Source organism: Podarcis pityusensis (genome assembly GCF_964106645.2).
Source record: "Podarcis pityusensis genome assembly, chromosome: 11".
Taxonomy (NCBI): Eukaryota; Metazoa; Chordata; class Lepidosauria; order Squamata; family Lacertidae; genus Podarcis; species Podarcis pityusensis.
The window spans coordinates 60761062-60788827 of record NC_138036.1 but is presented as its reverse complement, the minus strand read 5'-3'; the positions used below and the strand labels follow the sequence as shown (position 1 = coordinate 60788827).

At 42.6% G+C, this 27766-nt stretch overlaps 1 protein-coding gene across 2 annotated transcripts in view; it reads left to right on the top strand.

Moving 5' to 3' along the window:
• RORB (RAR related orphan receptor B) overlaps positions 1-27766 on the top strand; it is a 143779-nt gene that overhangs the window by 104930 nt on the left and 11083 nt on the right. For both annotated transcript variants that reach the window (XM_080972888.1, XM_080972889.1), the window contains exons 4-5: positions 5129-5530; positions 27094-27215. In XM_080972888.1, the coding sequence (XP_080829014.1) occupies positions 5129-5530; positions 27094-27215 (524 nt within the window). The remainder of the gene's footprint in view (positions 1-5128; positions 5531-27093; positions 27216-27766) is intronic.

Sequence of the window (27766 nt, the reverse complement as noted above, 5' to 3'; positions counted from 1 at the left end):
GTCCCAAGCTGCAGTTTTAGGCAGCACGGAACCTGCAGGCGCCTAAGCCGCCACATCACTCCTAAAAAGTGAGCCCATGGCACCTGGGGCAAACCGCATCCCCCCCCGCACCCCCTTCCTCCACCACTGTCTGCAGGTAGGGCTACCTGAAATCCTGGGAAGCTGCTGCCAGTCCGTGTAGACAGTACTGAGCAAGATGGAGCAATGGTCTCTGACCTAAGTCCGTTTCCCACGTTCCTAGGAGGGGCCCCCAGTGCAGCAGGGCTACATTGCCACATTTCAAAGTGAATTAATACACATTTTCATCCAAAAGGGATGAGACCTCCAGAGGTCCATGAAGTCCAAAGTTAAAGATCACCTAATTGCACCACTTGTCCTATTAATAAATGTACAAAGAGAAAAAGTTAAAAAATAAAATAAAAGCCATCCATAGTTTTATCTGTCTACATTCTTTATAGGTGATGAGTCCCACCCAGCCCTAATCCAGGAAGGTTTCACCACATACCTGGCCATGTAAACTGAATGTGCTTCTGTAGTGTGAGTCTCCTGCAACTTGTGGCAGAAATGGTTGATATTTCATGTTTGTGTTAACAGTGGGCCAGGAGCACAGCTGGGGCACCAGGCTACAAATGCTCTTAAAAATAAAATTCAATAAATTTTAATACTACGCCTCTATTTTTAATTACCATTAGAATCCTGTAAAATGGTTATACCATAGGTAGCACCTTTTCCATTTGGTACCACTATGGGTGTTTTGATTAACTGCTCAGCACTTGCTTCAATATGTGTTCCATGAATTATATGAATTGTCTGTGCACATCTGGAGCTGAGCCTTTGCTGTTGTTAATCACAGATTCTGGAACCTCTTCCAAAGATAGGTCTACTATACCACATTACATAGCAGCATCCTTTGCTGCATTTTTAGGAGTAATTTCGGAAGCAGCAGTTGTTACGGCGATTTGTGACAATTCTTTTGCTTGATGAAGTGGGTGGCTTTATATGGCATTTTTTGTTATTTTAAGCTGCTTTGAGACTTGGGAGCAGAGACGAAACATATAAATATATTTGAGCTCACTGCTTGACAGTCACATGCGGTATTTAAATTGTTAGAGTACTTTCTGATGAGCTACAAACCATGTGTGCTGGTCCCGGGGGGAAGGTTACCGTTGGCGTAGTCAAAGTCCGGTCCTGGGTCACTAGCCTGGAAACAGTTCACAAGGAGCAGGGCGAGGTCCGAAGCAGGAAGCCGGGCGGGGACAGGAACAATGGAGGGTCAGGTCTGGGTCCGGGCAGGAACAGGTACTCAACAACGACGTTGCTCCCACAACCTGGGACCGGGCTGACTGGCCTTTATCTTCTCTGAGGCCAGGGGCGGTCCCGGCCCCCAGGAGACCCGCCTCTCCTGGCCTTAAGGCGAGCACTCCTCCTGGGAGAAACCAGTTCCCTTCGCCTCTCTGCCCTGAGCCTCTGCAGTTCAGGAGAGGCTGAAGGGTTACTGGGCCCAGGGGGAGACTCACCTGTAGGCACTGAGTCCTCAACCACCTCTGGAGCCAGAGTGGATTCACCTGGTGCCTGCTCCTGAGGATCCGGCACAGGTGCAGGCGCCTCAGAATCAAGGCCCTGCCCCAGTTCAGCCGGCCCTGGAGGCGGGGACTCCTGTGCAGGCTGGGATTCCTCCGGTTCACCCTCTGAATCGGATTCCCAGGCCATCACACCATGTAGCCCATAATGTTTATATTACAAGACACTTACCGTATTTTTCGCTCTATAGGACGCACTTTTTCCCCTTCAAAAATTAAGGGGAAATGTGTGTGCATCCTATGGAGTGAATGCAGGCTCCTTGGCTTCAGCGATAGCAATGCAAAGCCTGAAGCCTGGAGAGCGAGAGGGGTCGGTGCACACCGACCCCTCTTGCTCTCCAGGCTTCAGGGATAGCTGTCTGAAGCCTCCAGAGCACAACGGGAACTTGTGCTGTGCTCCAAAGGCTTCGGGTTTCTTTTGCTGAAGCCAGGAGAGCAAGACCTTCAGCCAAGCAGGAGGAGAAATGGAAGGGGCTCCGTTTCTCCTGCTGCTTTGCTGAAGGGGCGCTGAGCAGAGAGGGGGAGAATTTTTTTTCTTTTTCTCCCCCTCTAAAACAAGGTGCGTCCTATGGTCCGGTGCGTCCTAAAGAGCGAAAAATACGGTATATTGCTAGTAGAAAAAAGCCTGAAATATGATACTTGTACACCTCTTCCCTAAAATGGGGGGTCAATATGCACTTCAGAATGGTTAAGGTACATCAAGGCCACCCAGCAGGCTTTAATAGAGGATGCATGTTGCCCAAAATATGGTAATTGCTATAAAAGTATGAAAGGAAGACATTTGTAAGCTCAGAATCCATAGAATTGTGAAGGAAGTTTGTCACATTACTTCTTGATCACCAGCAAACTGAATTTGGTGCACATACAGCCCAAGAAGCAGTCATTATTAGACAGTTTTACATTCATCCATAAAGACATGGCAGATAATGTTCACTTCAAATCAAGCAACATTTGAAGCAGAAGGACTCTCATGTCATTTTCAACGGGAGCAGCAGTTGCGGCTCAGGGCTGCTAGCCACCAGGCAGAGGTGGCTTCTGATTCCCACATGGTCAGTGGGGGGCATCATGTCCTCCCTCACCAGCTGTGGGGGCTGACAGCGCCTACCTGTGACTGGTCCAACCTGATGGGTGGGACCTAGGTAGTGAGCCTAAAGGCAGATTTCCTCATTGGACTTCAACCAGGTCTGTTCCCCAGGTTTAAAATGGGGCCACAGTTGTCCGCAGTGCCTAGGTCAGAGTTGGATCTCCCACCCTCCCACCCCTTACAGCAGGTTTTCCCCTGCACAAAGTTGAGAGGGCGGTCATGCTTAGGGCCTTGCTATGAAAACATTCCTCTGGGCAAATTGGCCCTTTCTGGGGGGGTTTCTTCCTTATAGCAATTGTCACAACTTGCTAGTACATAAGGGTTGGATCCTTAGTCAGGAGGGAGAGAGGCACACCCCTCCAAAATATGGGGTTCCCCATTAATGGGGTCCAGGGGTGGTTCATTTGTCTGGATGCCCAGACTGGGGGCCGATGGGCCATAGCACCTGCCTGAGGTGGTGAACTTGGAGGGGTCACCTTGATTTGAGATATGTCATAGGGCAACACCTAACTCAGGATCAACCCTGCCAAGCAATCAACCAGCAGTGGCTTGGATGATTCAGGATACACGTCTTATGCCTACACCAAAACCTACTGCCATCTGAAATCAATAAAGCTGTGGCTTGTTTTGATCTCAATATGCTTGTCTTGTGTTTATTACATCCTTCAAGCCCAGCCCTGCTGGCACCAGGTTTCTTTGTCCACTCAGAGTTCATTTTAGGCGTTGGGAACTTTCAGTTGCAGCAAAGACTGCAGCGCTCTTCAGGTGCAGCCCTCATCTGTCCTGCCAATGCAGAGGGTTCCAGACTATGTAGGGTGCCCACGTGCCCTACTCTACAGAGCACAGCTGTCAGGAGTGCATCAAACTAGAAAAAAGGGTCATGAAAACCTTACTCTTGCTTTGCCTTTTGCAAAAAAAAAAAATCACTTAGCAATAATTGGATTAACTTCATTGGCCACTGTACAATGGTCTCTTTGCCTTTTGCAAATGATGGAGACATGCCTTTGAATTATGACATTGACTTATTCCGATGGAAACACAATTTCTTCTTCTTTCATCTCAGGAGGAATGAACACATTTAGCACTTTAAGATTATATGTTGCAAATGTATATCTGGAAAGTAATCCATGAATATGTTGCTTCTTTGGAAGAAATGCCATTCCTATAGAGTGTTTACCTTCAAGTCTGTTATTTCCCCCTAGGCCTTAACTGTAACCTGTAACATTCTCTCTCTTTTTCCCTTCAAAATAAGTGTGTGAAGATAACAGCCACGTTGACAGGTTGTGATAATAGGGCTTTAGGGCTTGTTATCTTCAGAAGGTACTAATCCTGTTAGTGCACAGATTAAAGGTTTGGGGAAAATTGATAAATCACACAGGATACAAATCTGAAGGCTGTACATTTTTATAGAGCACTGGTTTGCTCTTTGGTGAACATGGAGAGATGAAAAAGAAATAGCAGGCCTGCTCATTATTCACAGCAGGATGTTGGCTGCTTGGCACATTTACTTGGAAACAGGTCCTATTGGTTTCAGCGGGACTTACTTTGGTGTAAGTGACTGGGGTAAGGATCACAGGCTACACCCTAAGGCTTTTGTCTGTCAAAAATGTAGCAGCAGGTGCACGTGTAAGAGAACAACGGGTTGCCATTTTGTGATGACGGTATCATATGGTTCAACTGCCCCCATGAGATCAAAGCAGATCTTACCATATCGAGTCTCCTCCATCATTTCAGAAATGAAAATAGAGATAGACAAATGTGTGTGTTCTTTAAAATTATATTCTACCTTTCGTCACCAGAGCTAACAAAAATGTATTTAAATGAAAGAGCACAATTCTGTCTATTAAGGCAGAAGATAACCTGCTGCAGTGTAAACAGAAACATAAATATTTTGAAATATTTCCAGTAGCATTTCAAAACACATATGATTTAGTAAAAGGAGCATCTTCAGATACTCTGAACACAGAGCCTTTAGGATTTTGAAACAAACTGGGAAGCTCTTTAAGGAGCAGCCTGTGAAAGCCTCACTCCCCCCACCCCCAGCTAGGAGGCTGGATGCTGCATTCTGGCCCAATTGTAGGTTCTGGTTGCTCTTCAAAGGAGGCTCCACAGAGAGTAAATTACAGTAAAGTGATCTTAATACTGGATACTAGTTATGTAATGTAATCAGCCAAACTAGAGTCTTCTGAAAGTCATATAGTTGTTCATCTCTTTGACATCTGCGGGGGCCATTCCACAGGGCTGGCGTGACTACCGAGAAGGCCCTCTGCCCAGCTTCTCTGTAATCTCACTTCTCACAGCGAGGGAACCGCCAGAAGGCCCTCGGAGCTGGACTTCAGTGTCTGGGCAGAACGATGGGGGTGGAGACGCTCCTTCAGGTATACTGGGCCGAGGCCATTTAGGGCTTTAAAGGTCAGCACCACCACCAATAATGCCTGGTTTTTTTTTGGTTGATTTGTTTCAGCTGTAAAGTTTGGAAGAATGTCCAAAAAGCAGAGGGACAGCTTGTACGCCGAGGTACAGAAGCATCAACAGCGACTGCAGGAGCAACGGCAGCAGCAAAGTGGCGAGGCTGAAGCCTTGGCCCGAGTCTACAGCAACAGCATCACCAATGGCTTGAGCAACCTAAACAATGAAACTGGTGGCACTTATTCAAACGGGCACGTCATTGACCTGCCAAAGTCCGAAGGCTATTACAATGTGGATTCTGCCCAGCCCTCCCCAGATCAGTCTGGCTTAGACATGACTGGAATCAAACAGATCAAGCAGGAACCTATCTATGACCTCACTTCAGTACCAAACTTGTTTACCTATAGCTCTTGCAACAATGGGCAATTAGCTCCTGGGATAACCGTGGCAGAAATAGGTAAGAAAAGTCTATCTTTAACTTCTCATAATGACTCTGTGTGCTTGTATTTCTAACCGTGCAGTTTCCTTTGGAATGGATTGGTCCTGAGGCATATGTATGACTGGGTTTGTTGTGGATTCAGTTAACAGAATTCTAAAATGTTTACATTGCGTAAATGGAGCAATTCATGATCTGTTTATGAAGCTGAAACACCAGAGCCACTGATGAATCAATCAAGTGATAATTACTAAATAGGGAGCTTGTATCAAACGAGCTCATTATCAGGAGGGCTTTAATGATCTTTTTGACAACTATACACATTCTTGTCAACAAAGAGCTCTGAAGGTGGATCATTAATAGAACTCACTCTTAAATTAATTACAATGCACAACATCATTGTTTGATCTTGCACTGAACACTCTGGATTTATACCAGTAAAACTGCATTCCAGATCTCGAATAGATGGGTTCATACTGTCTTTGTAAACTCTTTGGAAGATGTGGTTTCATGTGTTGGGGTATCATTTATCCAACTTTGATGGTGATGATTGATAACCTTGTTGTTAGGTGTCTTGCATAGCAAGAAAAGTGATGTTTTCCTGGTGAGCAATGTTTGGTTCATACCCATAAGAAGTGTTTTAATTACAGAAACCAACCAGTTGTTTACCTTGCTTTCAGGTGATACATATTGTACTGATATCTATGGCAGAGTTTCTCTTGTATTTTTTAAACTTATCCTCCCTTAAAGTCCCTTTAATTTAAGGGTAATGCATACAAACCAGCGGCCACAGAAGAGCTGCTTGAACTTGCTGTTCATTGAAATGTCCAAGACACCAAGGCAACAGCTGAAATATTTAGTTTTTCAGCACCTTTCCTTAAAAGGCTGAAAGCAGTGTACATATAATTAAATATATATATTAAAAATGTACATATATTAAAAAGCAAAAAGAACCTAAATATTCCACTCCCAAAAGTGCTAAGAAACTGAAGGAATGAGAAGCCTTGACCTGGCCATAGAAGTTGTATAAAGGTGCTGTCAGGCAAGTCCACCAGGGAAGAAAGGCTGTTCAACCAGTATGGATTGCCACAGACAAAACCATGCAGTGCGCAACCATGGAAAGGGGGATTTAATTAGTTTGAACTTTAAAATATAATACGTTGAGGGAAGAGGTAGACCATGTTTTATGGGCTGTGGCATTGGTGATGAAGCCCATGAACCAGCTTCTTCCCTTTAGAGGGAGATAAAAGGGGTAGAAAGCACTGGAAATAAATTCAGGTTTGGTTTAGCCAGTCCTTCTGTGGATCTCATGTCTTTCCTGTTCCCTAGAAGTTGGCAGTGCAGTGCAGTTTCTGAGCTCTTTCCTACAGAGATAAGGGTCAGTAAGGTACTAAGAAGGGATGTGGGTGGTGCTGTGGGTTAAACCACAGAGCCTAGGACTTACCAATCAGAAGGTCGGCGGTTCGAATCCCCATAATGGGGTGAGCTCCCGTTGCTCGGTCCCTGCTCCTGCCAACCTAGCAGTTCAAAAGCACATCAAAGTGCAAGTAGATAAATAGGTAAACAGCATTTCCATGCACTGCTCTGGTTTGCCAGAAGCTGGCCACATAACCCGGAAGCTGTACGCCAGCTCCCTCGGCCAGTAAAGCGAGATGAGCGCCGCAACCTGAGAGTTGGCCACGACTGGACCTAATGGTCAGGGGTCCCTTTACCTTTAAGGTACTAAGAGGACAGCGATTTCCATGTTGACCTGTGTTTGTTGCAATCAGTGCTGTTTCTGTCATGCTGCAGTTCACTTTCTGCCAAATATTAAGTTATTAATCTCCCTGTCCATTATTTAATGTAACAACTATTTATGTAACTTATGTAACTCACATTCATTTCAACAGGAAACTGAAACAATGTAAAAAATAATTGCCTATTTCATTCACTTGACTAATTTGCATTCCTGACCACAGACAAACATTCAAACTGAAGCAATGTCTGCTTCCTTTTCCACTTTCATCCATATTATCCAACACCCCTAGAAGGAGGTACAGAAGCTAAAGATTAATTATTCACTCAGATGTATCCCTGTTCTCCTTTGCATCTGGTAAGACTTCCAGGTCATCAGGCATGTCTTCTAAACAACCTCCTCTGTACCTCCCTTCCTAGAAATTGACCATGAACAGGAGAGGTTGCCACCATTTTTCTGTCTTTGCTTTTGTGCCTTTAACAGCAGCCTGGTATGCAGAAATTTAAGCAAGACATTGCCTGGTATGAAGATAAATAAAAAATGTACAAATAAAAATATGGTATCAATTGGAGGGAGCCCCCCTGGAAATGGCAGGCTTGGTCCTAATCCAACCAAAACATGTAATAATTGCAACATTTAAAAAATGGAAATGTGATATTAAAATCCGTTTGAGCTAGTTGCATTAGTGATAAACAGAGTATGAGTCAGTGATTGGGAGGGGGTGGAGAGTACAATAGCTACCCTGTTAGGTCCCAGGCCATCCCATGAGAAAGCATGATTGAGGGTTGAAAAGGTTCTAACCACATTTTCCAGATTGGGATCATAGCGCTTAGCTCCTTGCAAAACTGAACAATGCTTCCTTTTGCTTTAAAGCTGCATAAAAGCCTTGAATGCTCAGCACTCTATGCAGATTACTTGTGCTGCCTTTAAAGCAAGTCTGCCAATCCAAGCTTGTTCTAGTATTGCCAGGTCCTGAGCAAATGGGGAATCCTGTGCCTTGGCTTGACAAAGGAAAGGTTAGCAGGTGTGCTGCTAAAAAGCTGCACCCCATAGATGCCAAGTTACTCCTTGCTCTGTTGTCCTTAAAACCTCACAGGGACTCTTTTAGAACAGGAGTTGGAAATCCTAGTGTGAGTTTTACACAACACAATTTGTTTTCCAAAGACACCACACATTCATCTAGGTGGAAAAGTTCCCCAGATGTATTAAACAGGGCTCAGGGTGGCATATACTTCTATACTGAAACATACCTTGTCTTTGTTTTCATTGAAACACCCCAATTTCTTATGCTGATTTGAAATGGTATGGAAACTTTTTTCCTACAAGGAAGCTTGAGAATTTTTGCTGAAAGGCTATATCCCTAGCCTGTTCCCAGGGCTGAATGCCCTGTGGGGGTTTAAGCCAGTTTATGCTTGCAGTTTAGAGGTGCTTGTTGGGTGCTATGCAAATGTCATGCTTCGGACTCTGCTGAATTTACCCAAGGCAGTAGCTCGTCCTGTGTTTGAATGTGTTTACTAGACATTGATCAATTAGCTACAGAATACACCCCCTTTTATGCAATTTCTTTCAACCCACATTTCTTCATTGCACACAAACTGATTCATCTAGGGACTCCTTGTGCTACTGTTCCTTTTATCTTTCTTCCCCACAAATACTTTTTAAGATCCCACATAGAAAATCATTTTTAATTACTCTACTCTTCCTTTAAAGATCCTGTGTATGCATCTCAACTATATTTATATGGATCAATATTGCCATCTAGTGAGTAATTTAACTACTACTATAGCAAGAGCCTAGGCAGATGCAATTGAGATGCAATCAAATAACAGGGTATCTATTTAAAAGTTCTAATCACATTCAATAATTATTTTGACACCATGCCTGGACAAATTCAAAGGGTGCCATCCCCCCCCCCCCCGTAAACTATATTACTGCCTATGCTAAACTGTTCTTAGACCATTTATTCAGAAGTGGTTCTCACTTAGTACCAAAGGAATTATTCCCAAGTAAAGCATGTATATGATTACAGTCTTAAGTGCTCTCAACAATCCTTGGAATGAAGCCTTGTAAATTACAATACAAAAAATTACTTGATTCCCTCTGCATTTCTAAAACAAAATTTAAAGTCAAATAAAGCAATGTTAAATGAAGTTCTCCCACAGTATCTACCATCTACTAATTTCTACCATCTCAGAAATTACTGTTAAACATTATTAAATGTTCACTCCTGAAAACGGCACATATTTCCCCCTCTTCTAAACTCCCCTAAGTTTAAATGGTTAGTGTTTGGGGGGTTTGTCTGAAAAGTCCTACAAAAGGCACTCACTTTAAAAAGTGCGTATGCAATACTCTTCTCTCTCTTGTACTGCCCCATCGGCAGGATGCACAAATCAAACCCTAAATCTAGCCCTTTCTCTGTTTATGCTTTTTTCACAGTATTCCATTCACTTCACCACATTTCCATGTTGATTTGTGATTTCTTTAAAAAGTCCTCATGAAAATTCATCAGCATTTTATTGCAGGTTTCTCTTTAATGTACACATTTTTGTATGCAGCTTTGTGTAATAGTCAAATGTTTGCAATGAATTTCCCTAATGCCATTTTGTATGTTATTTTCATCAATACAAGCGTTGTTATGCACAGTTTCCCCAATATATTCATTTTTATAAACAGTTTCGGGTTAGGGAACCGCTTCGCAAAATTCAGAAAACTCCAAATTTTGAAGGTTAGATGAGTTTCAGTTCATATATTGTTTGGGGAAGTGTTGATTAGGCGGGTTTTGCATTTTAATAGTTAGCATTGTGGCTTCACGGCTTCTGGTTGGTTGTGTTAAAAGGGTTTAAAACCTGGGGAAATAGGGGAAAGACTCCATCCCATCCTCTGTGTTGCTCCTACTCTGAATTTGGGGGTGTACAGTGGAGATCACCATGCTGTGGCCAGTTGTGCTGCGCAGCCTAGTCATGTCCAACATTATTTCTCTGGTGTGTATTGAAGGTTGTTTATGCTGGGAGGGTGAAAGTCATTTATGTTCGGATGTTGAAGGCTGTTTATGCTATTGCCACCCAAGTCGGCATGCTGAAAAATTGTGGGATGGAGAAAGAGCGAAGGTGGCTGGTGCTCACTGGACTGGTAAGGAGGAAGGCAGAGATGTCAACAAGAGGTGGAACAGAGCTAACAACAGGCAGAGCCAACTAATTCTATATTTGCCCCGTGACAAGTTCTACAGAGGAGCAAGAAGCTGTCAGGCAGCTCCACCCGCTAGGCTGGGTGTAAGTAAGTAAGAAGGCAGATTGGGGCTGGCTGAGAGCAGGCAGCAATTGGTAGGGCAGTGCCCCATCTGCTCTAGCAGACAAGCCTCCACTGGCAGTGAGGTGCAGAGAGAAAAATAGAGACATGTGTGATATCTCAGGAATAGCTGAGAGTAATGAGGCTGCAAAGAAATCCATGGGAGAAGGAAAGAAAAAAGAGGAATAATAGAAGTGGAGCTGCAGCTCTCTGGGGTGGTAGAAGGAAAGGAGAATGTGATGAGGAGCAAAAGGGAAAATGAGGCTGTAGAGAGACCTGGAGGTAAAGGGAAAGCGAAAAAGGGAGAAGCTCAGAGAGGGTTACAAACATGTATGGTGGTGCAGAGAGAAAGCGAGAAGCGAGTGGACTGGGCTGGGCTGTGATACAACAGAGCACAGGATTAAGTAGAGGGGGGAATGGAAGGAAGGAAGATGAACAGAATTATTTTTTTTTTAAAAGGTGTGTTTTGGAGTGAAGAGAGAAAAAGAAAAGGGTACCAGTATAGAATGGGTTAAAAAGAGCACAGTGATAAAATTGAAAAAAGAAAAAGAAAAAAACTTTTGTAGTTAACATAGCCATGCTATTCTTGGGTGAGAAAAAGGTTCCTAGTAAACAGTAGAGTGATTTACGCTGTGCATCCCTGCTATAAATTAATCCAGTTCATCATATGTTCTGGGCCATCTAATAAGGTCACTATAAAATTGACAAATGATGGCCCTTGGCAGTGTTCCTAATTGAGGTTTAATCAATTTACACTCGTGCCAAAGCCTTTCAAATATCCTCCTTTTTGTTTGGAGCGTCAGTGAGTGTTCCAAGTGGGAGTGGAAGACACCATCTGCCTGCAGTGAGCTGGAGCCCCCCACCACCACTTCATGTTTTGTTTATGCCACATCGTTTTGAGGGCAAAAGATTGGGAAGGAGAGGGGGCAATTTTCTCATAAAAATGTTTCTGCGAAGCAGCCAGGATAATTAGTCCTGCTCCAGTGTGATGCATCACTGCTACTATAATAAAACACACACACACAGATTAAAAATGTCAAAATGTTTAGCTCAACATATTCAGCAGTATTTTATTATGTTGTGAACTACCCTGTGATCTTTGGATGAAGGGCGGTATACAAATATCATCATCATTACAGTTGACAATAATCCAAAGGAGTGTATATGCAAGCACACTCGACTTGTTTTTAGAGGTGTTTAAAAAGAAAGACAAAAAACTGCCCAACAGAACTCCCCAGCTGTTCTGTCAACTCTGAGGAATCTCCTAGGATTGGCACAAGAGATCACTGGGACATGGGTACATTTAGCTTTTAGCAATGGCTTGGAGCCAAAGGTATTTTAAAATTGGCAGACTACATTATTTGATTTTTGACCCTTAGAGCTTTACATAAGACGGTTTGATATTTACTTACTTGCATATTTTCTAAGATGTATTATATGCTGATATTGAGTTACTGATATCAAATGAATGGACTTTGGTTTTTAGAAGGCTAAAAAATGGTTTTAGAAGTGAAAGATTATAGAAGGGAAGGAGGGAGGGTTGGAGAGAGAAAGAGAGAGAGAGAGAGAGAGAGAGAGAGAGAGAGAGAGAGAAGTGAATCCCATATTGAAGCTTGGTGATATTGAAGTGGGCCCCAGGTCTGAAGAAGTTGGGCTGCTTGTCCCATCAGCTCCTAAAATGAAGTTGTAATTCAGCATGGAGGGCACCATTTTGATTAGGGCCATTTCAGAAGTGATATTGTCCTGCTCATTTTTGAAAGTAGTTAGAAACGGGCATATTTTATGTGGATCACAGGTACAGAATTTCCCAAAACACATGTCCAATATCTGCATTTGACTCTCCCATTATTGCTGAGAAATACATATTTCTTTGCTTTGCTAAAGTATGGGAAACATGTCGCACAGGTTTCTTCTTCCATATGCTAACTAGAAAATCTGTGTATATTTTACAAGTCATTATTTTCCACCACTGAAAGTTGCATCTATTTTTGTTTCATGTTGGTATGACCACATCTGCCTGACTTTAGTCAGCTCTGCCTGCTTACAATCTGTCCAGGGAAGGGCACAGCCTGTCACCTTCTTCTTCCTTACTCAGAGGCCACAACCGGACCGTGAAGCCCTATCATGTCACTTGAAGCAGTTACATCTTCCGTCAAAGAACTCTGGGAACTGTAGTTTGCTAAGGGTACTGAAAGTTGTTAGAAGACCCCTTTTCCCTCACAGAGCTACAACCCCCAGGTTTGCCTGGGAAGAGGGACTAACGTTGAACCACTTGGGGAATGGTAGCTCTGGGTGGGGAATAGGGGGTCTCCTAACAACTCTCGTCACCCAAAACAAACTACAACTTGCAGGGTCTTTTGGGGGAGCCATGGCTATTACAGTCATATAATAGTGCTTTAAATGTATGATGCAAATGTGGCCTCAGATATTCCCTTGTGCAGCTCAGCAGAAAGGAGGATGGGGAGAAAACTAGAAAAAGTTGGCTCTGCCAATCATTGCCCACTGAGAAACTACCTAATTTGCACCTCTCAAACCAATATGTGAACTGAAATCCAGGTACCCTTCAAAATTTGTACTTTTCTGCATTTTGCAATGCGGTTCTTCACGCATATCAGGTGTACAGAAATGCATCTGTGAGAAAAGTCTGCATTGAAATGCATAATATTAGAGGAAATTAGTCAAAACTGCCTACAACAATGTGCTTATTAGGGGAAATTCACACTAAATTGCACTCTATTTTTCTTGAGGGTCTTTTAAAAAAATCACAAAATGCTGCAAAAATATGGAGATATGAATTTAAAATTAGAAAAATGAGAAACAGAGAGAAACCAAAACTGACAGATCTGTCCATCCCAAATTCTTAAGTTGCAGAAAATAATTGTTTACAATGTTTGAGGCATCCTTGAAATAAAAGTTGTTGCTAGAGGAGGAGGAGGAGGAGGAGGAGGAGGAGGAGGAGGAGGAGGCTGGGGACGGGGCTTCTTCTGATAAACACCCGAGGCATCCCTTTTCCAGAGAAATGAAAGAATTTCCCTAATCATAAATTCATGCTTGAGATTCTAAGGAAACTCTGACTGCAAGAGAACTTGCTATCCAGAGAGAACTAACTGAAGAAAACCCACCACTCATAGCAGAAGGGAAAAAAGAATATGAGCTAGAGACGGGTAACTGAACAGAAAATGGAAAGCACCAAACATTCCCTCTGTAGTTATAGGAAGACATTGTTCTAGACAATCAAGGGGAACGGGCAATCCTTCCACAGTCATTATGGAAGTCTTTAGCAGGGCTTACCCCATAAGAGGGCAAAGGATAGAATTTGGAGAGGTGTCTGTATGTGCACATTCATGTTGGGAGGGTTTGAGCCCCATCCAGGCCCTGCCTGCACCATCCAACACAGGCTCTCCATATTTCCCAGTTCACCAGGTTTCACCAGGAGTCTATCCAAGCCAGCCAGTGCCTCTTTAGACCATTACCTGGGCTGAATTCCTTGCTTTCATTTACAAAACAACAAGCTTTTGTCCCTGGTGGAAGCCAAGAGACAAAATGTGTGTTCTTCCCGTGGGCTTCATGAGAAGCAAACCCTTTCTCATTTTTCAGTATTTGTAGGCAATAAGTAACACAAAAGCTATAATTGACATTTATGGCAACACATTTTTCCATCCAAGAGAGAGTGGAAGCAGAGAAAGAAAGAATGAGGGCTGCCAACCAGTTGCCTGTGAGAAGCTGAGCCTGTGCCATTTAGCCCGTGAAGGCAGAGGTAACAGAGAAGTGGGCAGGTGATAGCATGCCAAGCATGCATGCGGCAACAGAGTGTGGTGTAGTGGTTAGAGTGTTGGACCAGGATCTGGGAGACCAGGGTTCAAATCCTCACACCTTGGGCCAGTCACTGCCTCTCAGCCTAGCCTACTTCATAGGGATTAAATAAGGAGGGAACCATGTACACCACCTTGAGTTCCTTGGGTGAAAAGGTGGGCTATAAATACAATAATATATTTTTTTAATGTGGGAAGCAAGCAACAAGCCTATAATTTCTGTGGTCACCACATTAAAAATAACTACTAAGGGACAAGAGGATAAGGTCTGAGTCCACATTGAGAGCACAAATTGTGTGTGAGAGAGAGATTGGAATCATTTCAAGATCCCCCTTTTGGGGGAACATTTTGATGCTGACATGCCCCATCCCATATATATTCACAAGTATATTTATGGTTTCTTTTTCCAAGTCCTAGTGTCCTGCTCCTCTTGTCTAACGTTTGGGATGCATTGGGTGGGTTGCTGTTGTTGTTGTTTTCTCCCACATTTGTGGTAGTAAATAAGAACTTGGTGGTACAGAAAGGGAGTGTGCAAATAAAAATGTTTTTGATACAGGCTTGATATGACTTTCTTTTTATAATATTCCTGAAATATTAAGCTGGGGGAGCCTGCAAGTGTGAGAGGGAGAATGTTTCCAAGAACATAATGAAAATTATCCAAAGTAGCATTTGCTGTTTCAGAATGGTGTTTTCCTTATTGGACATAATATTTGGGATTAGAATCTGTTTCATCTGCTGCATATACTAGGAAGTGCAATGTTGGCCACTTAAATGAGGTGCAAATAAATTCCAGAAGGGGATCTGTGTTACATCTCTTGCAGCAAAAATGAAACAGACCTGTGGCAACTTTAAGGATGCAATCCTAACCCAATTTATCCGAGAGTAACCAGCAATGAATTCAATAGGACTTACTTCTGAAAAGACATGAATTGTGGTATAAAAGATTTATTACGCTAAAGGTTTTGGCGGACACCAATCTACTTCATCAATGCATGAAATATTATTCTCAATCTGTAGGGTGTGAGAGTGTGGGTGAGCTACAACAGCACTACTGCAAATAATAACAGAACAAGGTGAAAGCAGTAAGGAAACAATACAACTTTCCCATTGGATTGGAAATCAACATGTTTTGCTTGGGTAGTGCAATAATTTCCTTAGTGTTCATGAGGATCTGAGCACCGTAATTTTTTTTAATGGTTAAGGTGCATGCTACTGTTAAGTGGGTTTCATTCTTCAGATGCTTGACCATAAAAAATCCAGAAGCTACTTCTCCATTTTTATTTTGTAAAAGCACTTCTGTCCAGATCAAGAGTAGAAAGAGGCAAAACAAAAAAAACCAAAATGCTCCCTCCTATCACCTCCTCTTCCCCCAACAGATATTATGCTATTCAATATACAGTGGAACCTCTACTTACAACGATAATCCGTTCCGGAGGTCCGGTCCTAACTAGAAACATACATAAGGAGAGGCGCACTTTTCCATAGAAAAGTGAATTGATCCATTCTAGACAATGAAAAACACCCCCTAAAACAGCAATTTAACACGGATTTTACTTACAGATAGGTAGCCGTGTTGGTCTGCCATAGTCAAAATAAAAAAATCCTTCCAGTAGCACCTTTAAGACCAACTAAGTTAGTTCTTGGTATGAGCTTTCGTGTGCAAGCACACTTCTTCAGATACACTGAAACAACTTCTGTTTCAGTGTATCTGAAGAAGTGTGCTTGCACACGAAAGCTCATACCAAGAACTAACTTAGTTGGTCTTAAAGGTGCTACTGGAAGGATTTTACTGTCTAATGAGACCATAGATCCATAAAATGAAGGCAATAATCAATGTACTGTACTATAAAATAAATAAGACAGTATTGTAGATGAAAAAAAAATTAACATTTATGTTTTTTCTTACGGGCACTGATGATACAGTAGTCATTGTTTGGACGGGGGAGGGGGGGCTTTTATCCATTATGCAGTCACACAATCAACCAGTAGCTGAAGTGCCACACAGGTGCCACACAGTCACATAGACAAGTGCTCCGCCGCCGGCGGACTGAGCTCCGGCAAACCAGAGGCCTCTCCCCGGCCGCAGAGGCCCCAGCGCTGCCCCACAGCCGGCCAGCCGGCCAGCAAGGCCTCTGTTCGTATCTAGAGGAAAGTTCATAAGTCGAAGCACCTGCTGAGGGTTGTAACTGGAATCGTACGTAAGTAGAGCCGTACATAAATCGAGGTTCCACTGTACTCTGAAAAGCAACTTGAGTTCTGAAGTTCCCATTGAAATCAAATAGGCACATGCAATCCTTATGTTCCATTGCCTACCAAAAACCTATTTGTTTTGCCAAGCATTTTTAGAGAATTTGCTTCAGTGCTGGTCATTTGTTCTGCATTTTGAAAATTTAATATTTTAAAGATTTAAAAGTTTTAAAGCTTTAATGATTTTGATGCTTGTTAAGAGTTGGAGTTTACAAATATCCGTTAAAATGAAATTTTAAAAAACCTACAAACATAACACTGCTTTTCAAAAAATTAAGACTGCTTAAAAAGCAGCTCACAGGCAGAGAGCTAAACTAGTTTAACTGGGAGGACAGGCTATAACTGTTCTGTGCCTTCTCAGCATATTCTGAAAGAAAAGCCGCTTCTGCCCCAAAATGTGTCTGTGATGGCTCTGCAAGCTTCTGTGTGTTCCCTTTTGGGTGCCTCTACACAGGCAATTCCTTCTTGTAAGTAGTGGCTGGTGCCCAATGGGGCTGGCTGGGAAGAAGACAAGAAGACCAACAGTAGGTGGAACAAGAGCCCCTGACAAGCAAAACAGACTCCATCCTCCTCCCTGGAGTTCTGCAAGAGCTACAGTTAGACTAAGGAAGAGGCAAGTAACAAGAAGTGCCACCTACTGGCTTGGCTGTAAGAAGGCAGGCAAGGGAGAGCCGGGTGAAGGCAGGCTGAGGGCGGTGGGCATGTGCCCCTCTCCTCTTAAGAGACCAGCCTCCACAGCTATCCACTCGAGCTAAGCAACTCCCTCTATGCCAAAGTTCAACCATTCTGATCTGCATCAGTTTCACATCTGCTATCTATCTATCTATCTATTTATTTATTTGTTTGTTTGTTTGTTTATACATACCCCGCCCATCGGACTGGGTTTCCTCCTCCCACTCTGGGCAGCTCCCAACAGAATTAAAAGCACAATAAAACATCAAATATTAAAAACATTAAAAACACTATCCATAAGTCTTTTCTGCCATGTTTCAAGCTTAATCTTCATTTTTAAAAATAAAACTTGTGTTTAAGTACATGTTTAAATGCTATTTAAAAACAACAACACCATATTTAAATATGCATTTTGTATAATTTTGGAGCCTCACTCTTGCATCACAATATTCAGAGGAGTATGAAATCCAAGTGATGATAAAACATTATGAGATGCAGAATAGTCCAGGAGGTGCAGATCAGATGTGTTTTAATTGCAATTGACAGAATCAAATTAAGCATCCTTACTACCCAAGGAACAGCAAAAATGTGGTACAGTCAGTTTTTAGGTCCTCAAAACCAGCTTCGCCCTGTAGTTAGCCTTGACTGCAGCCGTGGTAAAGGCATCCCTGTCACTGAAAAACATTACAAAATGCATCTGTAGCCTTGCTATAATGTTTGAACAGAGCAGGAGAGGAACACTTTGCTTGCCAGTAAAATCATCTTATTGTGAACTGCACTGGCGCAAGAGTTGCTGCTTGCCTTGCGGTACTTTTCATGTCTTTTCACAAATTGCTGTGATTCTACCTTTAAGCTTTGCTTTGCTTTGTTTCTTTTTAAATGAAAGGCAGTACAGTATAGGAATATTTTAAATAAATCAATAAGTCATGAGAAATGAAAAGCAAACCATCATGAGACCAGGGCTAGCCCCTTCCATTTGTCCACAGGTGGGGATCCTCTGGCCTGCTAGGCTTCAGAGCCTGTTTTGGGCAAAACCATGCTCATCCTTGCCAGGCCTGATGTGAGATATAAGTCAGCAAGCAAGGGGTGGGTGAGTCAAAAGCACCAGGGAAACAACTGCAATGATTGCCCTCAACAAGAAATGTTTATCCTGTTGTATTTACAGCCCGTGAGTGTTTTCCTTAAAACTACTGATACGTTCACATGAGAATAAGTGTTAATGGATGACCCAAAATGAAGATCCCTAATGTCCCTGTTTAGAAACCTGAATTTGAGCTCATCAAATCCTGTTGTTGGTGTCTCTTAAACATCAGCAGAGAATCCTGTAGCAAAGCTCATCTGTAGCTTAATCTCTGTTGCTGTAAATTCCATTTATAAAACTAATGCAACTAATTGCCTCTGGTTCACTGACTTTTCTCCTGGTGCTGTCCCACTCTTAGCTCCTCCAGAAAAATATATACCAGTCTTTTGGACTGGGGTTCAGAAGCATGCCATTTATCACAAATGACCTAGCAGTACTGAAGCGTTGGGGCCAGTAATATTAGTTCTAGTTAAGAAAGAGAATGTGTGATAAAATGATACAAATAAATACTTCCAAGCACCAGAGTAAAGCCATGGAGCCAATACGGCATTAATTCAAAATGGATCCCTAAGAGAACTCAAGTCAGTGTATAAGCTGAAATGAGCTCTTAGCTACTCAACTGTATCCTAAGGGTAAGTAGCAAATTAAAATTCATTATTCATTTTAATTGAGGATGATTATCAGTATTTTAGGAGACATACTTCAAAGTTCTGTTATTCCCTGTGCATAAGAAGTGGATGCTAAGAAAGCAGGGCTCTCTCAAGAGAAAAGAGGAACAAATGAAAGAAAGAAGGTGCTTCGGAGACACATTGAGCACGCTCGGCTCTGAGCAGTTTATTCTTGGGCCAGGCAGGAAAGACTTAAATAAAAAAACACGAGGGCCATATGCGGAATCACATTATGGGGCCAGAGACGTGTCTGACCTTTATGCCACATTAAGGATCTCTCTCCAATACTGTTAGTAGCGTAGGAAACGGGGGGGGGCACAGGGGGTGTAGGGCATCACGGGGGTTGCTGGGCAGCTCAACAACTTTGGGAAATCTCTTTTAAAAAGCTCCACCCCAGACACCAGCAGGAGGGAGGTGTTAGTCTTCCACCAACATTCCTATTGGTCAATTGACTGACTGACACCAACATGTGATAAAGAAGTCAAGGATGTGCTTCAGTTTTAAGCAGATTCCATTCTTTCTGCTGGGTAGTGAAGCTTCAAAGGAAACTGGCTTTTTGTGGGGAGAGCCACAAATTGTGAAATTTTCAGACTTTCAGAAATCTCAAACCTAGGAAAGGTTTGAACTTTTTCTTTCATTCGTTTTTAAGCATCTTTTTTGTTTCCTGGGTACTTTTATTCTGATCGTCTATTTATAAAAATGATCCCACCAAGATTGCAGGATATCAAAGTGAAAGGTTGTGAAGGGTCAGCACTGCAGGGGAAAGAGGGGGAGCCTAGAAAGCACGCCAGTGCGAGTAGATAAATAGGCACCACTGCTGCAGGAACATAAACGGCATTTCCGTGTGCTCTGGCACTCGTCACAGTGTCCTGTTGTGCCAGATGCAGTTTAGTCCTGCTGGCCACATGACCCAGAAAACTGTCTGTGGACAAACGCCGGCTCCTTTGGCCCGAAAAATGAGATGAGCGCCGCACCCCATAGTCACCTCCGAGTGGACTTAACCATCCAGGGGTCCTTTACCTTTTTACCTAATCAGTGCTCACCGCCACCCATTTTCTGCCCTTTCTTAATAGATTTCACTGCAAGATATTAGGAGCTCTAACTTCAATTCCCTTCTTGGTTCAGATTTTTGCACATTCAAATTTTAAACAGAAAATGTCATCTCCTAAAACAGACTGAATTAAATTGTCCTAAGTAAATAATTAATAAGAATCAGGAAATGAAGCAAAAAGGTCAAAGTCAAAAAAGGGTCTTAGGTATTCATTTCCAAGTGTATTTATTTACTTTATCCAGGAAAGCGCTTTACTGCTTTTGAGCTTATGCTCCTAAATTTAGTGTACACCTTCCTATAAAACAAGGAAATGTTAAGCTCTCTTTTAAAAATACCACAAAACTATGCAACAAAATACACTGGTTGCTTGCTAAAGGAACATAGGGAAGAAATGACATAGACTTCCTTTGAAATAACAAATCCCATCTATAGGCCTCATTTGTTTGGCATCCTTCTTCTGGCACAAGGCATCTCTGAGAAGAAGGTGCTGTTCCTATGAACAGTCTGAGCAGCACAGGACCCGAGGTCAGTCTAGGCAGGCTGCTAGTGGGGGCAGAGAGAGGGAAGATGGAGAGAGGCAGCTTAATCCTTTCCCCTCTGGTCATTTTCAGATGGAGAGAATTTTTAAGGCAATAATCAGTCTGGAGTCTAATAAGCCAGAAGTTGCTTAACCCTTTTCTCTCTGGTCCTTTTCCAACTCATAAACTCTCCCCCACAATGTTTCTTCATCTTGATCCCCACTTTTTCACCTCCCAGTACGTAAAAACACAGTTTGGAATGATTATGAGCTGAAAAATAGCCAGCAGAGAGAAAGGGGTTTTGTAGCCTCTGTCCATTCACTCTTCTTCTGACCAATCTTAAAACCTGGGTGATTTTTTACTCTGAGGTAAAATAATGATCTCAATGTAAATGTTGTTTGAGCCTGTTTCTGTGTGGTCAACTCCCCAACTCTGAACTGGGCTCCAAATTCCATGGTTTAGGCAAATGACATTTAACACTCACAGAGAAAAGCAAATCAGTTTATTTCTTGGGCTTGTAGGAGGCAACCTATCTTTGGCAAAAAGCCTTCACACTTTCCAAGAGAGTTATAGAGATGAAGTTGAGAAGTATGAGCAGCTGGTACTTCACAAAGCCAATAAGATTTAAGAAACAGAAATAAAATATGGGCTGTAGCATGAAGTGTAAATCCAGTATATAATAAATTGTTGCTTTCTTACTAAAGTAAATAACTATCATTTTTAACAGCATCTTAAGATCTAACTGATAATGCTTCTTTTCTGTACATGTCCATGTTGTTGATATTTTATTTAAGCCTTCAGTGAAACTCACATCTTAGCTATAAGTAACCTTTGAAGATACTCTTCTGCGGAAAAGTCTGCTGTAGTCTAAAAATAAGGGACTATGGTGTCAGGAAGAGAACCTACTGAAATCAGAAATAGAAAAGGTCAGTTGCTATTTTGAAAGCTGTGTACTATATAACTCCAGTTTTGACATGAGCACTCTGCGCCACACACTGTCATTTTCCTGCATCATTGCATTATACAATCCCTATGGAACTCAAAGCGGGTGGAGGGTCACTTTTCAATCATCTAGGAGTCACTTCCATGGCACAGATTGTAACACTGGAAGAATGTATACCACATCTTCCTGCAATTCAAATAGCAAGCCAGCAACCTAAGTCTGAAGCATGTTGAGCTGAGAACAATTGAAATAGCGTCCATTTATACCTGGTGTGGTCATGATATGGAGAACTGTCAATATGTACTTCCACATCATGTGTGAACAGACCATGATGTCACTGACTTAGGACATTTCCACACAATGCAGAAGCACTTGTTGACTCTGTACATTAGTGCAGCGACTAAAGTAAGGCATCACTCTAGCCCATTTTAAGCATTGCCTGTATAGCATATAGAGAGTCCAGACTTATGAGTAGATAAAGTAAAGGGTAAAGGGACCTCTGACCATTAGGTCCAGTCACAAACGACTCTGGGGTTGCGGCGCTCACCTTGCCAAGGGAGTTGGCGTACAGCTTCTGGGTCATGTGGCCAGCATGACTAAGCCGCTTCTGGCAAACCAGAGCAACGCACAGAAACACCGTTTACCTTCTCACCGGAGCGGTACCTATTTATCTACTTGCACTTTGACGTGCTTTCGAGCTGCTAGGTTGGCAGGAGCAGGGACCGAGCAACGGGAGCTCACTCCGTCGGGGGGATTCGAGCAGCCGACCTTCTGATCGGCAAGCCCTAGGCTCTGTGGGTTAGACCACAGTGCCACCCACGCCCCTTATGAGTAGATACAGGTATACTATAAATCCTTGGCACTTTATATTTCACGGGTATGATTTTGGATAAAAATTGAAATGCAAGAATTGGTCCTGGGCTAAGCTATGAAAAATGTGAACCCAGGTCACTTTTTACTGAATGCCACAAAGGAGAGTCATAGATTGTTTCTCTGCTGAATATAATGTAAAATCCCTTTCTTCCCCCAATGGCAACATAGGCTGGATCTACACTGACCTATTTAATGTTATTAGAACCATATTAGATACATTGTTCTAAAATGTCACTTGTAAAATAAAGAATTTATTACCTTTGTTTTTTTCACCAAAATGCTGTCTCCCTACTCCTGGTTGCACTCTGCACCACCCTCTTGTGTCACATTTTAATAACACATTCTGAATGTTAAAAGTAAGACGTTATGTGTTATCCACATATGTTATCCAAACCATTCCTTAACCCTTCCTGAACATTAAAAACCTTAAGTGTAGATTCATCCATAATTTCTGATATTAGCACTGTGACCCATGAGATGAAATTAATGCAAAATGAAACAACTAGTGTACAAGAGCAATAGAATAAAATTTGAGAGGATTGTGGTGGGAGCGGGAGAGAAATAAGGACAGAGACATACTGGTTAAGTTTGAAAAATGCAGGAAACTGGAGATGCCTGACGTTTCTTTGATGAAGAGATAGGTGTTCCCATACTTAACCGGGATGAGCTTGCCCCACCAAACCCCATATTTTGGGCTCACTGGGGCAGGGAGTGACCCATCAAGAGGCAGCGGACTGGATGATCTTTAAGATCCCTCCCCACACTCCTTGTCCACTTTGCCTCTGCAGCACGGGAGGAGACCTTTTTCCTTTCTCAGCATTTCCATTTCTCCTCACTAGCTCTGTTTGGGAAAGGGTTACTCTTCTCCAAGAAAGAAAGGGAAAATAATAATCTGATAGTGAAGACTCATCCAAATGATCTGAAGAAAATAATTTGAGTGTTACCTGCTGTAGTTCTACATAAAGAAAGTAATTCTAACCAGTGAACAAGAAGTTTTGTGGTGAGTATGCTCCATGGCCAACATAACATGGGGATTCTGAATAGCAGGAAATATGGATCATGGAGACTTTATTGGTTGAGGCACCAGGCCTCTTGACGTGATAGAAAGTTGCATTCATTCTGAAGTGTCTGGGTAAAAACAGATCTCTGCTCCTCTTACCCGCCCACCCACTTTAACTGGCATGTGTTCTGTTGTTGGCTAGTCTATGAAAAAGCTCGCATTAACTTGGACTCTTCATCTCAAGCTTTTTTGTGGCTTTTTCAAAAGACCTTTCAGCCCACTGTCTTCCATTCGAAGACTAATCCCTTTCTCTCTTTCATCAATGCCAACTAAGCAAGCAAGCAGCCTCCGATGCTTATGTAACTCTAATCAGCCCACAGAATGAGCTGTCAGACTCGGGTCCCCTGAGTCCAAGCACAGCCTTTCTTTGATACATTCCAGCTCTGCTGGCCTGGGGCACAAGAATCTCAAGTCTGCCTTTGCACCTGGCTTGCTTTCAGATGCCAGCACACAGAGCCTTGCTGGCAGCGGCTGCTTCTGCTGCCCACCCTAAGGCTTTGCACACCTAGATGGAGGTTTGCCATCATCCTGAGGAACAAGGGGCACATGCACAGAAAGCTATGATGTGGCGCGGCAGAGGGCTTTAACTTCAAAAGCTGCTGAACCAACTTATTTCAAGATAACTAACATTTATGAGACAAAATAGTTTAAGTGCTTCAAAGGTGTAAATATTAGCTATGCCAATCAATAATAGTGCAAGGTGGTTGTTAAGTGGTTTTGGCTACTTTGTGGAGGTTGCTTGGAATTCTCCGCGTGATTTCTGTTATTGCTTGGAAAGCTGTTTGTATGCAGTGGCTCAATGGCCAGGATTTTGGAGGTTTGGTTGGAATTCCAACATCTTGCCCTGTTACCAAAAATTGAGATTTTTTAAATTTCAAAAATACTATCAGTGCAGATATGCGCACTGTGAATGTGAACCTGGGCCTACATTGCTGCCATAGGGAAATCTGTCCTTTTACAAGAAGCATGTGAAGTGACTGGGATCACTTCGCAGGGTGCATTGGGTGAAACTAGAATGGTACTTGGTCTCACAGTGACCACAGATCCTAAAATATGTATCTATACTTTACAGTCTTTATGGGACACAAACCTGCCTATACAGGGGGCTGGTGCTTGGCGGCCCAGGTGTCCTCAGTGGCATTGAGTGCCTCTTGCCTGCCATCTACATGGGTTGCCTGGGACAGTGATCCTTGCTCTGGGGACCTCCCAGCTGGATTTCTGTACTGTCTTGTATGGCGTGTTCTCATTAAAAGAGAGCCCGTGTTGTGCTGGGGGCCAGCCAAGCCACCCCTCTATTGCCAGGCGGGTTGGGGTGGTTGGTCTCTGGCAGGGATTGGTAGTTTGAGTTGCTGGGGTAATTCTGATGTTGCTAATTAGGGGGAGGGAACAGAGGTTTTTTAAGCAGTGCACACAGCGTTCAGTTTTCTCTTTCACTGCGTGCACCGGATCACCCACCCTCCCTCCCTTATTTTAGGTTTTGTGTGTTGACCTTGCTATGCCTGTCATGGGGTTGTCTGCCGTTGGGGCAGGGGCCTGGTAGGAATTTTGTCCATTTGGCTGATTGGCCGGTGCCATTTGGTCTTTGCCTACTGCATAGCAAATCGTCACAACTTGTAAGGTTGTGGTTAGGCATTGGTTAAAAATTGGTTGGAGGAGGGGTATGGATTGGCTGTGCCTGCCCCTCCAATGCTGCTGCTGCACGGGAATTCCGTTAAAGGAATTCAGGGGCTTGCCATGCTTTCGTCCAAATCCCTGGAATCGAGTTTGGCCCGCGTAAGCTCCTGGGAGCATGCGGGGAGAAGGTGAGGGCCTGTGGCACAGCTCCAGTTTCTCCCCAATATTGTTTCCCCTTACTGACTTTCGCTGGAATCCAGAAGTCAGTTCTGTCCCTGGGCGTGGGGACAGATAGTCCTAACCAATGCCTAAGCAACCACTCACATCCATGTATGTTAATAAAGTTGTGGCCAAAATTATGCCAAAAACCTTAAACAAAAATTCTATGTGATGTGTGTGTTATTTTTTTGGGGGGGGGGGAGTATCTTGGGGACCTTGACACGCCAGTGGTGTTGTCCCTGAAGATGACTTGAAGTAGAACTTGGCTTACAAAATTATGGCTGGTTTAGTGAAGTAGATTTGGATTACACAATTTATTGGACGAACTGCATTGTCTGCCTGTTCACCTCAAAGCCAAAGCCAGGAGCTGGCACCTACCACTGAATTCATAAATGGCTTGGGACCCAAATGCCTAATGGAACAACTCTTCCCATAACAGTCTGCCCATGTCTTAAAAGTCTTCATTTGAGGTTATTCTCTGAGTGCCTTCTTTAGTGGAAGTATGCTATACAAGATGATCTTTGGTGCCATAATTAAAATCTTTTCAGTGCTAAGCCAAGTCACCCTTTATTTGTCATGGAATTTTTAATGTTTATTCTGCTTCATTGTGCCTTATAGTTTTTGCTGCTTCTCCATACACATGTTGTACTTGGTATTAATAATTTTTATTTATTTCTCTTTTATACTGCAATGCATATTTGAATCATTAATATTTTAAATAAATGGATTAATTAAATAATGCATACTTCCAGATCCATGAGCTGAGCTGAGCTGCTTCTCTGCTCAAAATGGCAAAACGAGTGCCATTTTGAGCAGAGAAGCAGCTCAGCTCAGCTCTTATTGAGTGTCCTTGTTGTGTCTTACTGGCTTTTTCAGCAGTTGTGCAATATGGTAGAATATACCGGTAGCTATTGTACTATATTGCAGAATGTCTCATTCCCTGTTTTCCAGGGCTCCTGCAGACAACCTATATATTGAGCATTCATCCTGTTTTGCTTGTAGAAGTTAGATTATATTCATTTTTTATTGAGCATTCATTCTTATTGATTTGCAAGGAGCAAGCTTCCTGAATTTATCCTGATTTCCTTTTGGGGTGTTTATAAGCCATTCATTCATTCCACCCTTTTCAAAAATGCATTTCCCCATTACTTTCCTGACCACAAAAGAGTCTGTTACTTTTTTTAAGTGGATTTGTTGCATGGTGGGGGATAAAGCAGTTTCGTCCACTTTAATTGCACAAGTCTACATTCCCCAATATGGGCTTGAATCTCTTCCACTTCAATTTTTCAGCACTTGCATTCCGCATGTACTTACTGTTAGTTGCTGTTTTGCCATCACTTTATGGCTACAGGAGTGATGTTCAAGCAAGATGTACAACCAAAGATTTGTGTTTGTTGTTGGCTGATTATCAGGTTATGTTATTTGACCCTTGCAAAGACAAATTAATAGAAAGTGCAAGTAATAAATTACTGCTTCTACATTACTCTGAATTGTTTATTCAGAATTCCCCAAAATGTGCTCCTGGCAGTGGAGTACAGTACCACTAAAAAAAAGTGCCCAGTGTGTTGTAGCAATGGAGAAAGTGTTCTTGAGACTATTGTTCAGCTGCCAGCTCATCGTATGGTCACTGCAGTAAAGGATTATCCTCATCTTTACTATTATCCTAGTATTACTAGATAACATTATTTAATTCTGTCCTGCCTTCTTAGCAAAAGAAAACATGATTAGAGCAATGTAAAACAAAGTATATTTAAAATAATAATGATTGTGAAGCAGAGTTTCTTCCTTTTTGTTCCTCTTTCTTAGACCGAATTGCACAGAATATCATTAAGTCCCATTTGGAGACATGTCAGTACACAATAGAGGAACTACACCAGCTGGCCTGGCAAACCCACACATATGAAGAAGTCAAAGAATACCAGAGCAAGGTACCAAAAAGACAACTCACTGTATTAGGCTTCTATATTCTTGTCAGATGGGCAGCATATAAATTATTATTATTATTGTTATTACTCATTCCTAATCACTGTTGTTCTGTGCATTATTTCTGCCAATTAATTTCTGGATAACACACGTGAGGACAGCACTTTTGAAAAATGACATTTTAAAACAGGAGCAATGTCTTAGGGAGGAATTCAGTGGAGCACTATGGCAAACACCAACACACACATCCAATAAACAAATAAAATAACAGACCCTCCAAGTGTCCATATTTTCCAGGGACAGCCCCAGGTTTACAGAAGTCTTCCCGGTTTCTGATTTGATACTGGAATGTCCCACTTTTCCTTAGGAGAAATGTTTCACTGGAGAAATGTTGGAGGGTATGGCGTTTATGTGACACCCCCTTCCCCAAGCCAATGAGATGCAACCTTTAGAAGACATCAGAAGGCAGCCCTGGATAGGGAAGTTTTTTAATGATAATGTTTTATTATGTTTTTATATAAGTTGGAGGCTGCCCAGAGTGGTTGGGGCAACACAG